Below are 16,011 nucleotides of genomic sequence, written 5' to 3'. Positions count from 1 at the left end.
AGAAACTTTATTGATTTTCAATTCTATTCTGCAGTCCTATTAGACAATCCTACTCTAACCCTAACCCTTACCTTAACCCTAATCCTTATCCTTATCCTTATCCTTATCCTTATCCTTATCCTTATCCTTATCCTTATCCTTATCCTTATCCTTATCCTTGTCTTTGTCCTTGTCCTTGTCCTTATCCTTATCCTTATCCTTATCCTTATCCTTATCCTTATCTTTATCCTTATCCTTATCCTTGTCCTTATCCTTATCCTTATCCATATGTTTATCCTTATCCTTATCTATATGTTTATCCATATGTTTATCCTTATGTTTATCCTTATGCCTATGCTTATCCTTATCCTTATGCCTATGCTTATCCTTATCCTTATCCTTATCCATATGTTTATCCTTATGTTTATCCTTATGCCTATGCTTATCCTTATCCTTATGCTTATCCTTATCCTTATCCTTATCCTTATCCTTATCCTTATCCTTATCCTTATCCTTATCCTTATCCTTATCCTTATCCTTATCCTTATTCTTATCCTAATCCTTAATCTAATCCTAATCCTAGTCCTAACCTACAATCCTACTCTAAACCTGTTAAGGAATAAATAAATGGTCCTGATGTGATTGTCACATTTTTGTCTCCTTCCTCTTCACTGCAACAATCAGTGGCACCAGGCTGGACGCAGGCTCAGCATATCTTACAAATGGATGCTGCCCAAAGGGAAAAAAACCAAATCAACAAAATACAATGAACCATGACTTTCCGAGCTCAGTGCTTCACAGGATTGCTCCTGCCCCTAGAAGGATGCAGGAAGAGGAACAATGGGACCGTCTACACCTCCATCTTGATGTGCAGGATTTTGCCATCACAGGCAAACCTGGCCCAGAATCTCACTCACCCATTTATACAGGTGTCTTCATCTTGCTGAGATTTTAGCCCTGCCAGTGCTCTAGAAATGGTGCTTTCTGTCCTTGGAGTTTCTTCTTTTCAGGAAACTCCAAAGCCTCTCATTGGTCCCTCTCTTTGTAAGACAGGCACTGTGCTGATTTCCGCAGGGAGACAGAGCAGTGTCTACCTTTCCATGCCCTGCCCCTTGTGTGCTGGTCGGCACCTTCCTTCCCAGCAGGGCCAGCCCAGGGGCACTGGGCCCTGCAGTTCCCACTCTGCCACACAACCTGGCAGCAACCCTGGCACAGTTCCCGTCTGCTTGAGGGTGCCAGGCAGCAGATGGGGCTGGGACAAGTCCCTCCTGGCTGTCTCTGTTTGTGGCAGAAACCTCTAAGGGTGGGCTGGGGGGCACAAACCAGGGCCCCTCAGAGGCTCAGAGTGAACCCCCACAGCCCCTCCTGCCCACAGCCAAATCTCTGACTGCTCAGCTGGGACTGGCTTCCTTGGGTTCCTGCACCTCCATTTCATGTCTCTGTACCCTGCATTGCTCTACTTCAATTCTTTTGACATTAGGTAAAACTGAACACAGCACCAAATTAAAAAACTAAGAGCGTGACAGAAACAGAAAACAGAGCACCTCTCCTCTCAGGAAATGTAGAGAGAGGTGGAGTTATTCAGCTTTGTGAAGAACAGGCCCCAGGGAGACTTTATTGCCACTTTCCAAGACTTCAGAGTGGCTTTGAAGAACGTGGGGGACATCTTTTTTAACTAGGCCAATTACAATAGGATGTGGGTGAATATTTTTAAACAAAATGGGGATCAAGTCAGAGTAGGTCTAAGGAAGAACTTGTTTACTCGGAGCATGGTGCCACCCTGGCACAGGTTGCCCCAAGAGCTTGTAGGTGCCCCGTCCCTGCAACCATTTCAAGTCAGGTGGGAAAGGGCTCTGAGCTACCTGCTCTCTTTCAAGATGTCCCTGCTCATTGCAGGACACTTGCACCAGAGGACCTTTAGAGGGCCCTGCCAGCCCAGCCCAGTCTAGGATTCCTCACCATTTTCATTTGAAGAGCCCCAAGAGTGGAAGTGAGGAAGAAGAGGGCTCATCTGATGTCTTGGACTTGAGTGGAGGAGGAGCCCATCCCTCAGAGCCTGTTTCACCTGCAGCCCCTTCACATTTTACCTGCAGGAGCTCCTTGGCAGACCAGCGCTGCTCCTCATCTCTCTGCAGGCAGCAGCTCAGGAAGTCACGCAGCAAAGCTGAGAGGAGCTTGGGATGCTGCAGTTTTGGGGTCCCTACTTTGGCTATCAGGCGTCGAGCCTGGAGAAAAAAACCCATGAGGCTCCACCTGCTGCTTTCACATCTCTAAGGCTCTCCCAGATCCCTTTGTTTAGCCTCTGTTCCTCAGTGGCAGTTACTGCCCTGACAGAGACCCAGAGATGACTTTTCTTTCCCAACCAAAAATCCAAACCCTGATGCGGCCACAGCTTTTCCACCATCCCACAGATCTTGCCTTGGCAGCTGATTTCATTGACTGACCTAGTTAGTGGGAACTACATCAGCAAAAGCATGTTTACTTCTCTGAGGATTCATACCAGTTTTAGAGGCTTTATGGAAGAGGGACTGTGCTATACTAACTAATTTCAAGGGTTAGTTCATGAAAGGCATCTCTGCACTGCTTGTTGGTCCTTTAAGCACACGTGCCTTAGAACAAAACTCATCAAGCTTTTTGTGCTGTTCTTGAAAACAATGGGAATTGGAAGAAAAGAAAGAAAATCCATCAGGTAATCCCCAGGTAAGGAAATAAAGATTTACAAACTCATCTTCAACACAGCCACATTAAGATGCCTGCTGCGGTGTATTGGGATGGAAATGCTTGCTTGGGCACACAGGTGCCACCTGCAGCTCTGTCTCTCAGCAGTCTGAAAATTGCAGCTTCCCATTTTGCAGCAAAAGACAAAATTGTCATGGTCAGAAGAAGGAGAGGTGCCATCCCTATGGTCACCCTCTGCTCATTTGGCTACTCAAGTCAATGCATTAGTGGTAGGCCCATCTCAGAAAGTGCCAGGAAACAAACGGGAGGTTTTGGCAGGCTCTCCACATCACCAGGCTCTGGCTTGGTGACACAGAGAACGTGCCTTGGGCTGTGAAAAAACATGGTCACTAAATGCAGTACAGCAGCACTGCACAAGAAGCAGAAGAGACTCAGTGGCCTTTACACACTCATGCCCAGGTTGCAGGCATGTTTCCCAGTGAGAAGAAACTGCACACTGGGTTAGGTTCCCCTCTAAAGACTACAGTTTTAGAAACTTTGTTGGGTTTGGGTTTCCTTCCTTCATTTATGGAAAGATAACAGAAGTTCTAAGATGCTTGTTTCCTTTTTCTGGGGCCATCTCCACAGACAAAAGAACTGGAACCACTTATAACCCAAAGGAAAGTGTTTCCTGAGAATGGAGTTTGTTTGCATGTGGTAAGGCTTGAGTTCGATGTATCCAAATCTACAGCAGATGCTGATGTGTTGCAGGGACATTTTTAGAGGGGACCTTGGTGGAAGTAGTTCCAGCAGATGGCAATGGGATTTTGTCCAATGGCATGCAGGGAATGGGAGAGGTGAGAAAGACAGTGGGATCGGTGAGTATTTGCTGCTTACCGAGGCATGACTTTGGTCCCAGTAAGGAGGTTCTTTTTCTAACATTTCAATCCCCACAATTCCAAAAGACCATATGTCCACTTTGGGGCCATATGGTTGACCTGTCGCCACTTCAGGCGCCATCCACCAAGGAGTCCCGGCTACCAAGCACGGTCTGCTCTGCTCAGAGTTGAGCTGAGTAGAGAGGCCAAAATCAGCTGAGGAGAAAGAAAAATACTGGTTTTATTTTAATTCTGTGCAATTAGGAAAAGCAAGCAAAAGAATTCCCCAGTAGAGGTTTGAAAATGTGCTGTTGAATCTCCTGGCAATGGCAACTTAAAAAATCCCCCGATTTTGTACACTGCCTCCAGCAGTGGCTTTTGTTCTTTGGAAACTTTAGACTTGTAGCTCCTCCCTCTTCCTGGACACACACAGGATAACACTACTCTTGACTTCTTGTTCCTTGTCCTATCTCTGTGCACATGGCAACTGCGCCCTCAGCTCACAGTGGGTGTCCCTGCGCTGCCACCAGCACCATTTTTGGGGAGCTGGCTGTCACTCCAAGCAGCCCCACACCCACATCCCTGGAACGCTGCACCTGACCAAGAATCTACTGACTCAGCTTGACAGAGCCATCGGTTCTGAGAAGGATGTTGTCACTCTTCACATCTCGATGGATCACATTGTTTGAATGAAGAAAATCCAGTCCTTGCAGGCACTGCGAGAGGAAAGAGAAAGAGGAGGGCAAAAATGAGTGATGTGATTTCATCACACGAGAAAGAAACAAAGAATCTAAAAGATTCCCGCTCCAGGGGAATGGGGAGTAATGGCAGAACACAGTGCCACTGAGAGGAAGAGCTTGCTGCTCCAACACTTGCCGAGCAGGACCTTTCTGAGGAAAGGCATGTCAGCTTTGGAAAGAGCAACAGCACCTGCTCTTTTAGACTTTCCCCTGCAAACCAGCCAGGATGACTCCTGCTGCAGTGGATGTGCTCAGAAGCAAAGAGCATTTTGGCTGCACTTCTATCCTTCTTAGCTAAGGACTGAGAGAATCGAGTCTAACTTTTTTCTTTGCTGTTTGTTTCAAATCCTGCCACCAGCACCTTTGCTTTAACAGGCAAGGAATGCAGTGAGGACAGAAAAAAGTTTAGCGAGGCAAGATGGGGAACAGCAAATACAAGAGGCGGAGCGAGAGTACAACAGTAGGAGATAAGAGTACTGGCACTGAGTACAGTGAGTGCAGGGCCACTGGCAGGCCTTTCACTTGAGATGCTTTTACTTGCCCATAGCATACCAGCCACACAGAAACAAAGCTTGGCACATGAAATCACTCCTGTTCTGAGCCCCTGTTCCCAGACAATCCTGCCCAAGGCCTCAGAAGCACAGATGGGATTGCTGACCTCCCGACTGATGGCTGCAATGTGGTCTTCAGACAGGAAGGTCTTGCGGATGACATCACTCAGGGTGCCTCCATCCATGTACTCCATTACCAGCCAGAGTTCCTCACCCAGAAGGTAGCTGAAAGAAGGAAACAAGGCCGGGGAAATAAACATGCATGGCTACCTTGATGTTTTGCTTCCGAGTTTCTTGTTTCCAGGTGCCTTTGTGACTAGGACAGAATCAAAGGAATAGACAATCTGCAGTCTGTGCAGTCTGGAGGAGAAAGGCACAGCAGTGAAAAAGGAGATGTCTTAGAGATGTCTTAGATGGCCAGCAGGTGAAAAATGCAGTTTAGTAACAGCCCAGGTAAAAACCTGTCAGGCATGGTGGTTCTGGAAATAAGCACCAAGTCTTCCTGGCATGCCCAGCAATGACAAAGAGGGGCAACGATCTAAGAGAAATCCACTTTAGGATGGTTCATCAGCATTTAAGAAACTTTAAAAAATCAATCCCGAAAAAATGTGGAGGCAATGTACTCTGAGGGTGTTGACTTAGTAAGATACAGCTGACCCAGGTTTCAATAATTTTGGAATAATTTTCAAACGACAAGTGGCAGGGAAAACTCATGCAGACAAGATGCACTCTCCTCACATCCATTGGAGATGAGTAAAGAAATATGAATAAATAAAAATTAACAGGTCTACTTTCTGCCACTGACCAAAGTGGATTTTTAACCTCTCATGTTTGCTGTATGTAAATGCCCCTTGATGGGATAAGACCATGACCTCTCACCTGTCTAAATAATTCACAACACTGGGACTCCTACACTTCTTCATGATCATGATTTCATTAACAGTTAGTTCCTTCGTTCTCAGTCCTTGAAGATGTATTTTCTTTATGGCCACCTAAAATGACATTAAAAATCAGTAACTCGAGAAGTTGGTGGCACGAGACAACAACGCACATGGAGCAAGTGATTTTGCAATGACACAGCTGAGCTGTGCCAAACTGCCTTGTGATTAGGCACTGCAGTAATTAGGAACTGACATTCCAACAGCCCATTTCTCTGCTCCCTTGGGGGACAGTTACAGGACATGTGGGGCCACTGACGTTTTGCCTTGTCCACTTGGTAACAGTGGTGTCTCAGCTATCACCCACAAACCTCTGACCACACTCTCTGCTGCTTTGTTTGGGATTCAGAAGAAGTAATCCATGCCCTAATACTCTGTGCATACATCTTGGGCTATGGGCATGGCTTAGGGCTTTTAGGGACACCTTGCAGATCTCTCCCTACGTGCAGTTCCCAAGTGAAGCACTGCAGGTGGCTAAGGAACTACCAGTAGCTTTCAGATGGATTTGCTGACAGTCAGAAATAAGAATTCAGGACTCTGAAGCTGTAGCCCCAAAGAGCAGTGAGGTGCTCTAAGGCACCACCTTTGTTTTAGCAATGGAGAGTGAGTGAGCACGTCCTTCTGTGAAAGGAACTGCTGCCTCCGTGCCTTCCTTCTGGCAGCTGAGGAGGACAAAGTCCCAAATGTATTGTGCAGGCTGGCACCAGTCTGTGCTTCTTGAGCCTTTTCAGCACAGCTCTGCCCAGGGCTCCAGCCACAGCTCACACCAGAGGGGAAAGCCCTCATGTGCAGCAGAGTCTGTGGGGCTTGTTGACATTTACCTCTCCTCCTGTGGCATTGTTGAGTGCTCTGACCACTTGTCCAAAACCCCTAGAAACAAAACAGAAGCAGAGAACGGAGAAGCTGTTTAGCTCCTAGAGTGAAAGCCAGCCCACACAGGAGATGTCTGCTGGAAGTGTCAAAAACCTGCGGGAGGCAGGAGGGCTCTGTCATAGGCAGATGATGCATTTTCCTCTCAAGTGCATGGGCACTGGGCCTGTTTCTGAAGCACTGGGATTCAACTTCTAAAGGGAGTTTAGTCATTCCTCTTGGGTTTCACTTTCTAAACTGTGTGGTTCCTATCCTGACCACAGAGTATTTCCTTCTGCAAAGCAGGGGAAAGAAATGTTCTTGGGAACTGTTATCTCACACAGCTTTGATAGAGGCTAGGTTGCTCTTTCAGGCAAGCAAGTTTCTTCTTTTCTCATTAATGGGGCAGTATGATTTGGAGACATACAAAAATGCTAAGGAAATTAACACAGAGCTGTCCCACACTTGAGACACAAGGAGATCTTCCACGTCCTGTTCCTTGATGCAGGCAAGACCTTGGCAGCACGGAGATGTCACTGACAATGCCTTCTGAGCACACTCACAAATTCTGAGCAGCACTGAGAGATGGGGTCATCTTATCCCCAGTGTGTGAACATGTTTGCAGCTGGCCTGACTTCACACTGGATAGACATTCCACCAGAAAAACACCTGGGCCATGGCTGTGCAGGAGTAACTGTGGTTGGACTCACCCGCTGCCAATGTGTTCCATTTCGGTGTATATCCTAAAGGGATTTTCCTGGTTCACCATTCTCTCTGAGGGAAACAAAATGCGGGATGGTGACTTTAAAGCAGAGATCCCAGCTTCCAGGAGATACAAAAGGCAGCCCCACTGTCTGGGGCTCTGAGCCCTTTGTGGTCAGCTGGGTAACAACAACCACAACCACAACAGCAACAGGACAGGCAGCCCTGCAGTGCAGATGGCTGGCACAGAGACTGATTTTGTACAGTCCTTTGAAGAGTTCTCTTGACAGGAAACAAAGCATGGGGAGATGCATTCCCAGGAGAGAAGGATATCTTCCCCACCCTTTCAGCAGTTGGCCAAAGGAATTTATTTCCATTTGTAAACCAGAGCAGCTCATGCTGTAACTGATCCCAAAGGGGCTTTCAGCATCAGGAGCCTGACCTGTTTATGAGCAGGCTGAGCTCAAAGATGCCCCTCTCCCAGCTAAGGAAGGCTGCAGCCTCTGCAGTCCCTCCAGCCCTCAGGGGCAGGGCAGCTAGCACATCAAGGCTGGCAAAGCCCAAGCATGAGCACTGGCAAGCAGTGGGAAGAAGCCACAGCAAGCCTGAGCCTCTTACAAGCTGTTGCCCCCATTGAGGACACGACAGGATGGGCTTTGAGATCAGCCACACCGAGGGGTGGAACAGTGCCCTTTTTGTCCCAACAGGTGATGGCAGACACAGAATCCACTGGGCTCTGGTCTCAGCCCCACCAGGTCTTATCTGAGAGCACAGCACTGGCAGCTGTTACAGGCAAGAAGCAGATTCATTGGGTTGTGCTGCAGAATCACAAAGGACTTGATGTGTTTTCCTGGAGACTGATCTGAGCAGGGCTTGGGCCAATGGGTAGGATTCTAACAGTCATGGGAAAGAGTGGGAATCGGGTATGGAAAAGTGCCATGGATCTGAGGAATATACCATGGCTGGGCTGGAGGCTCTCTCCTGAGAAATGCCTGTAGTACAGTTTTATCTGATCATGCCACTTGGATGCGTCTCTTGGACTCATCTTGATAAGCATAAAACTAGAAGATTAAATAAAGGTTGCTACAAAAGTATCGCTTTTTTCTTTGGGGGCACATGGAAAACATCTCTTGCTCTCTATTTGTCCTGTAACCTGTTGTCCTTCCAAAATAGTTCTTATTGACAAAAAGATAGCATTCTTGTCAAAATAAACTGCAGATGTAGTAGTGGTAACAGTAGCAGTCATAAAAATGCCATCAGTAAGACATGGGGCAGAAGGGTGCTTTCAGGATGGAGAAAAACCAACTCCACTAAAAAAGCCCCACAAACCATAAACCGAAAAAACCCAAAACACAAAAAAAACCCGCCACAGAAAAAAAAAAAAGGCCTCCACAAAAAATAAACAACACAAAAACATGGCCCCACTCCCAAAAAAAAAAGTCCCCAACCAAAAAGACAAAACTCCAAAACCAGTCCATTTCTGTGAAGTTTTTTGCTCTGATTACTGGTTCGAAGTCAGGAGTCTAAGGAGAATTTAGGAAAGTAAAAATTCTGTTCAGTTTGGCACTAGCACACAAGACTTGTCTAGATCATTTGCAAGGTCACAGCCTTCTGTTGATCCCAGAACATCCCCTGCTTCAACCTTTAGCAGAGAGAGAAGCTCAGGCAAACCCAAGCCAGTCCAAGGTGCCCTCAGAGGCAGCAGGAACACCCAGAGCTCTCTCTCGCTACCTCGGAGCACAGCACTTCCTCTGGGGAGTCCTAAATGGCCCTGTGACACCAAACTCAGGAGGAGCATTTGGTAAAGCTCTGCTGACACCTGCCCACAACACACTGTCCCTCAGACAAGAAACACCCCAGACGTACCCAGCATCTCCAGGTGCTTCTTCTCAGTCTCCTCTTTCAGGGAGATGAAGTAACTGCCCGAGCTTGAGCTCCGAGCTTCGACAGAAAGGCTTCCTTGGGATGATGCTGCTGCGGCAGCAGGATCAGAGCCCATGATGTGCTGGACCTGGAGCACTTCTGGTGGGCACTGTTCCTGTGCCTCACTCCAAACTTGGGGCCCTTCATTGCCAGACATTGGCTGGAATTCTTTGCAGGCTGCCCGGTGAGATGTCAACACTTGCACCTCAAGTCAAACAGAACAAAGCAGTCAGACACTACAGCTTGTCCCTGTCAGCCAGGAGTCGTTGACTGTGAGGAAAGGCAAAGAAGAGATTGACAAGGGATACAGACAGCTTGTTTCAGTCCTCCATCTGGGTCACCACGTTCCACTGTACAAACACTTGAAGGAATAAGGACAGCAGGAATAGGCCAGAAGAACAGAGCAGCAGTGGAGATTGAGCACACCAGGAAATGTCCTTCAGAGTGACTGTGATACACACTAGAGCAGGATCGCACTCAGAGGCATGGCCCCACTCCCTGCTGCTCTGAGTGGAAAGGCAAGAAGGGCAGAAACCACCAGTTTGGTGACTGCAGTGACTGCATCCCACTTTCACTCATTCTAGAGCCTGAGGGAGGCGATTAAGTTTCTCTCTGACAATTTTCATTTCTTCCTCCAGCCTCTTCTCCCTTGCCCTGTTGCTAGCCTCAGAGTCCTGCAGCTCTGCCTGCACATGTCCTTTGATAGACTGTAAAGGAGAAGGGAAAGGACACTTCATGAGTGGAGTGGCTGCCACTCTTTCACTCACCTGGTTTTGTTGATGGCTCCTGTGCTGATGGAGATTCTCCTCTTGAATTCTTCCCATGTCTTCCCTGTTCTTTCTCTTCACATCCATGATGGCACTCTGAGCTTCGGGCAGCTCTGCTTGTGGCTCTGCCTTGATCTTCTGTGCACACAAATGCAGAGCAAGTGACTGGGAGCTGCCATCAAGCTCAGCTTTTTCCTCTTGCAGCCTCAAAATCACATTTATTCAGCCACTTCTTTCTGCTTCCCTCCCCACATCTGCTTCCATTGCAAACCTCCTGTCCCAGGGCTGATCTCTGCAAATTCCAAGGCCCTGTGCTTTCAGTGCCTGTGGGACTTCCTGGCCTCCCCAGTCCCAAGAGCTCTGGTTTATGCCCCTCTTCCTGCCCTTCCCTCTGTCTCCTGGCCAGTCAGGCTCACCTGGCCATTCTCCTGTGGCTCTTCCACCTGCTGCCTGATCTGCTCTTCCTGCTCTCGGGCTGGGAACAGCTCTCCCTGAGTCTGGCATGGCATCTCTGATGAAGCACTCTGCTCCTGCTCTTTCTCTAGAAGCACCTGCACAGAAAGCAAGAGAAGATGGGTTTCAACTTCCCACATGACCTTTGTGGGTCAAGACTCAAAGACTGCTGGGCTCACACGTTCCAAAAGCACTGTGCTGCTGCTCTGCTGGGTCATTCTCTGCCCGAGAGGAGGCACAGATTCCAAAGTGACCCTGGCCTTATAATCAGGGGCCATCTGGGATTGAAGCTTAAACAGCCTCTCAGGCAGCTGACAGGGAAGGTGAGGCATTTCTCAAGGGTCTGGTGAGGGCCTCCCTCTGCTTCTGCCATGTCCTGTTTGTCTTTCAGTAGTGACTGACACCCCACCATGTCCCACAGCTCCATCCTGGCTCTGCAGGTGGCATCCTGGGTGAGCTCAGCCCTTGTGAGAGACACTCCTGGAGTTCATGTTCTCTTCAGGCCTGCACCAGCATTTCTGCCTTTCTGACATCCACTCTCTTGCTAGAAAACCTGGTCATTCAGGAGATGAGGATGCATGCAAAGATCTCTGATGGAGGTCACAGAGCCTCTATGGCCACCTGAGTACATGGAGGAAGACCAAAGTGTTTCTTCTCCCTCTTTTGTCAACTGAGAATTCTGACCAGCAGAAAAAGACACTCTCCTAAGGTCCCATGAACGAATGCACTTACAGCCCTGAGGAAGCCAGTGAAGGAAACCATGTGTCATGTAATGCATGGCATGTATGACCAGAGTCACCAAACACCACCTAAACATGGAATTGTTGCACCTCTCTAGGACAGGCAGAAATTGAAAGAATTAATAGGAGACATCAGGACACAAAAAGCCTAAGGAGGAAAACAATTCTGAATGGAAAAACCATCATATCTGGAGGGGGAAACATCTCTGCCTGCTCAGAATTGGTCGAGGGAACATGTCTCTAATCCTCTCCAGAAGGGATGCTTTTGGTGATCTTTGCATCCCCAACTGCCTTGGGCCAGAGCCAGGAAGATTCAGTTATGTAAATGTTACATAGATAGATAGGTAGGAAGATAGACAGATAGATCTCACTACTATAATCTCCAGTTACTGCCCTCTCTGTTGCTGCACACATCAAACCTGGTAGCCAGTGTGCCGATCAGCAGCAATCCTGAAATTGTTCTCCTGTTCCTCACAAAAGCACATTCTTGGGGAATGTGGAGATTGTAGGTCCTTATGGAAAGGAGTCAGACCCAGAGCATTGCAGTGGGAACTGCACTCTTTGTGCATCTGTGCTCGGGCAAGTTCTCTTGGACTCAACCACACTGACAGTGCTAAAGTGGCTGGAATAGAAATGCAGATCAGCCCCTTCCAGTTTCTGTGATCTCTAAGGAGCAGATGGAATGCAAGGATATTGACCTCCTGCTAAATTTCCAAACACGTCACACAGTGATTCTCAGGGCTGTTGAAAAACAGAGACAGTGTTAAACCCAAAGTGATCTTTAAGGCCATGCATGAAGGCTTGGAAACACAAATGCTCCATCTGCATCAAGGTAAAAAAAGGGTGCGAAATGCCTTCCAGAGCCTGATAAGGGCAGAAAAGAGGGCGCAGCAGCATCCTTGCTTGCTGGAAAAAGAGAAAATGAACAGGGCTTTTCCTCCTAGGAAACCCACAAACCACAAGATGGAAGTGTCAACCACTCCATATCTTAAGCCCTTGGATGCAGGGATGGCAAGTTTGGCACTGAAACAGCCCTTGTGCTGAGCACTGTCCTGCAGGGATTGATGGAAGTCTGCCTGGAGGTGCCTCAAGAGCCTCCCATTGTCCAGGCTGAAGCTTCCTCAGCACCTCCTCACTGGCCTTGTGCTCCACCCCCTTGCCCAGCTCCCCTGTCCTTCTGTGCACACGCTGCAGCCCCTCAATGACTCTCTGCTTCCCAGGGGCCCACAACTGCACACAGCACTCCAGCTGTGGCCGCGGCGCTGCCCAGCACAGGGCCACGCTCACTGCCCTGCTCCTGCTGCCCCACTGCTGCTGACACAGGCCACCATGCCCTTGGCCTTCTTGGCCCCCTGGCCACACGCTGACTCATCTGCAGCTACTCAAGGCCGGCAGCAACCCCGCGTCCTTTAGGCCCATGCAGCTCCGCAGCCACAAAGGTGCCCATTTCACCTCAGATACAGCAGGAACAACTGCAGGTTGGCCTTCCTGTTCTGAGCAACACAAGACAGCAGTCAAGGACTTGCAGCATCACCCCCACTCTTGGCTCCAATGCACTTGCCAAAGCTTCATTCTTCACCACTAAACAGATCAGCCGAAAGTTTCCCCATCTGGTGTTTGAACCTTCCCAAAAGCCAAAACACAGCTGGGCCAACAGTGTCTCTACAAGTGAAGAATGACTCAAGAAAACTGCAGAACACTCCCACAAGCCAAAGACACCTTTCCAAAAAGGGAAAAGAAGCAAACAAAGCCTTTTGACCTCCAGCACTACCATGTGTGCCCTTGGCCATGACATCGCAGAAGCCCAGAGATGGAGCTTCCCTGAACCAAGCAGACAGAAGCTCAGCTGAAGCCCCCAACTCTGCACTGCCCCAACAGGACAGGTCAAAGGCCAATTTCTCGCTGTCACTCCCTGCAGGAAATGGCTACGTCCTGCAGGATTCCGGTACTCAGCATTCTCGGCCAGACACAGCAAGTGCTGGCTGCTCAGAAACTTGCATCTCTGCCTTGCACTAAAGACAGCGCCCCCCACAACGGGCACTTACTCTCTTGAAATGATGAGCAGGCCGTGGTCTGACCATGGCTGGACAAAGGCAGTGGTCGTCTTTCTCATTATCCTTCTCTCTGGCTTCTTCTTCAATAGCAGAGAGAGCCAGGGGGAAGACGGCTCTTGCTTTCCTCACCTGTGGCAAGAGAGAATCATAAGGACACGACGTTACCTGATGCCTATAACCTTGTTTCTCCTCATACCCACCGCCACCTCTTCTAAGGAGAAATCATCAACTTTGTTAGCAATGGCATTCTAAGTCACTCCAACCAGATTAAAATGGGCACATTCAAAAAAACAGCACATGGCTATGACTTCGATATTCCTCCCTGGCTATTTGCAGGAAAATTTATCTCTGCAAAAGGCAGCTTTTGGTTCTTGAAAGCTCTGAAATGGAAAAGTAGGAAAGAGCCAGCAAGGTCTTTGCAACTGCTTAGCAGATATGGAAAAGTAAAAAGGGCTCAGAATCCCTTCCAGTGCCTATAAGGACAGGAAAGTTTTTGCGGAAGCATCCCTACTTGCTGGAAAAAGAGAAAATGAATAGGGCTTCTCCTCCTAGGAAACTCACAAACCACAAGATGGAAGTGGCACCCACTCCAGTGTCTAAAGCCCTTGGATGCCGTGATGGCATGTTTGGCACTGAAACAGCCCTTGTGCTGAGCACTGTCATGCAGGGATTGATGGAAGTCTGCCTGGAGGTGCCTCAAGAGCCTCCCATTGTCCAGGCTGAAGCTCCCTCAGCACCTCCTCACTGGCCTTGTGCTCCACCCCCTTGCCCAGCTCCCCTGTCCTTCTGTGCACACGCTGCAGCCCCTCCATGACTCTCTGCTTCCCAGGGGCCCACAGTGCACACAGCACTCCAGCTGTGGCCGCGGCGCTGCCCAGCACAGGGCCACGCTCACTGGCCTGCTCCTGCTGCCCCACTGCTGCTGACACAGGCCACCATGCCCTTGGCCTTCTTGGCCACCTGGCCACACGCTGCCTCATCTTCAGCTACTCAAGGCCACCAGCCCTGCGTCCTTTTGGGCCACGCAGCTCCCCAGACACAATGGTGCCCATTTCACTTCAGATACAGCAGGCACCATTGCAAGATGGTCTACCTCTTCCGAGAAACACAAGACAGCAGGCAAGGACTTGCAGCTTAACCCGCACTCATGGCTCCAAGGCACTTGCCGAAGCTGCGGACTACACCAAAATATGCCCCAACAGAAACTGGCCGCTTCTGCTTTTGGCCTGACAAGGCGGCGTCGCAACTCCGCACTTTGTTCCTTTTCCACATGGGACAAGAATGGGCCCCCACAGCTGCATGGACAACACAATCCTCCCTTTGCAGCTTATCAAAAGCCAAAAGACAGTGTGCCCAAATTAGACTTTACCAGTGAAGAACTGCTCAAGGAAAGTGCAGACCACTTTCACAAGCCAAACACACCTTGCCATAAAGGGAAAACAAACAAACCAAGCCCTGGCACCTCCAGCACCTCCTCCTTTGCTCTTGGCCATAGCACTGCAGAAGCCAAGCGATAGAGCTTCCCTGAGCCAAGCAGCCAGATGCTCTCCCAGAGGCACCAGCCCTTTGCGGCCTCAACATGACAGGTCAAAGGCCAAGTTGTGCGGTGGCTGCCTGGTGGAAATCCCTAGCTCCTGGCAGGACTCCAGCACCCAGCATCCTCAGCCTGCAACAGCAAAGTGCTGGCTGCTCCAAAACTTGCAGCTCTGCCTTGCACTAAAGACAGCACCACACACAACTGGCACTTACAGGTCGGGAATAGGGCGGTGAGAACAACGTTGGAGGGTTGTTGTCATCCACCTCATTTTGCTCCTCTTTGGCTTCTTCTCCAGGAGCAGCGGGAGCCAGGGGAGAGACGGCTCTTGCTTCTGTCATCTGTGGCAAGAGAGAAGCATGAGGGACAGCCCGGTACCTATCATGTAGAACCTCATTTCTTTTAACAGCTACCACCACATCTTCTAAGGAAAAAGTCGTAACATTTCATGGCGACAGAGGGGTTCTAAGTCACAGCCACCAAATTAAAAAGAGACAATTCAACAGCACTCTAGATGGATATGAAGTTGATTCTCCTGCCTGGCTGCTATCAGCAAGCAAGGTTATCTCAGAAAAACAGAGCTTTTAGTTCTTGAAAGCACTGAAATGGTAAACAAGGAAAGCAACAGCAATGCCTTTGCTACTGCTGCTGCAGATGTGGAAACCTAAAACTGGATCAGAATCCCATCCAGGGCAGGAAAAAGCAGAAAACGCTGTGCAGAAGCATCTTGGCTTGCTGGATAAACAGGAAAATGAACAGCCTATCTCGTGCTTGCAAACCAAGGAGCCAACAAACCACAAGATGGAAGTGTCACCCACTCCAGTGTCTAAAGCCCTTGGATACAGTCATGGCATGTTTGGCACTGAAACAGCCCTTGTGCTGAGCACTGTCATGCAGGGATTGATGGAAGTCTGCCTGGAGGTGCCTCAAGAGCCTCCCATTGTCCAGGCTGAAGCTCCCTCAGCACCTCCTCACGGGCCTTGTGCTCCACCCCCTTGCCCAGCTCCCCTGTCCTTCTGTGCACACGCTGCAGCCCCTCCATGACTCTCTGCTTCCCAGGGGCCCACAGTGCACACAGCACTCCAGCTGTGGCCGCGGCGCTGCCCAGCACAGGGCCACGCTCACTGTCCTGCTCCTGCTGCCCCACTGCTGCTGACACAGGCCACCATGCCCTTCGCCTTCTTGGCCACCTGGCCACACTCTGCCTCATCTTCAGCTACTCAAGGCCACCAGCCCTGCGTCCTT

General features: G+C 49.4%; 1 protein-coding gene across 1 annotated transcript in view; it reads right to left on the bottom strand.

Moving 5' to 3' along the window:
- Positions 1-624: 624 nt before the first annotated feature.
- LOC132087235 (serine/threonine-protein kinase PAK 3-like) overlaps positions 625-16,011 on the bottom strand; it is a 28,744-nt gene continuing 13,357 nt past the window's right edge. Inside the window, exons 3-14 of the mRNA XM_059493237.1 lie at positions 14,982-15,107; positions 13,398-13,480; positions 12,950-12,999; positions 9,162-9,269; positions 7,304-7,367; positions 6,566-6,614; positions 5,686-5,798; positions 4,914-5,031; positions 4,132-4,231; positions 3,535-3,731; positions 2,067-2,204; positions 625-708 (exon numbers count right to left, since the gene is read on the bottom strand). Coding sequence (XP_059349220.1) covers positions 625-708; positions 2,067-2,204; positions 3,535-3,731; positions 4,132-4,231; positions 4,914-5,031; positions 5,686-5,798; positions 6,566-6,614; positions 7,304-7,367; positions 9,162-9,269; positions 12,950-12,999; positions 13,398-13,480; positions 14,982-15,107 — 1,230 coding nt within the window. The remainder of the gene's footprint in view (positions 709-2,066; positions 2,205-3,534; positions 3,732-4,131; positions 4,232-4,913; positions 5,032-5,685; positions 5,799-6,565; positions 6,615-7,303; positions 7,368-9,161; positions 9,270-12,949; positions 13,000-13,397; positions 13,481-14,981; positions 15,108-16,011) is intronic.

This window comes from Ammospiza nelsoni, unplaced genomic scaffold, assembly GCF_027579445.1.
Source record: "Ammospiza nelsoni isolate bAmmNel1 unplaced genomic scaffold, bAmmNel1.pri scaffold_55, whole genome shotgun sequence".
Lineage (NCBI taxonomy): Eukaryota > Metazoa > Chordata > Aves > Passeriformes > Passerellidae > Ammospiza > Ammospiza nelsoni.
This window is presented reverse-complemented; position numbering and strand designations above follow the sequence as displayed.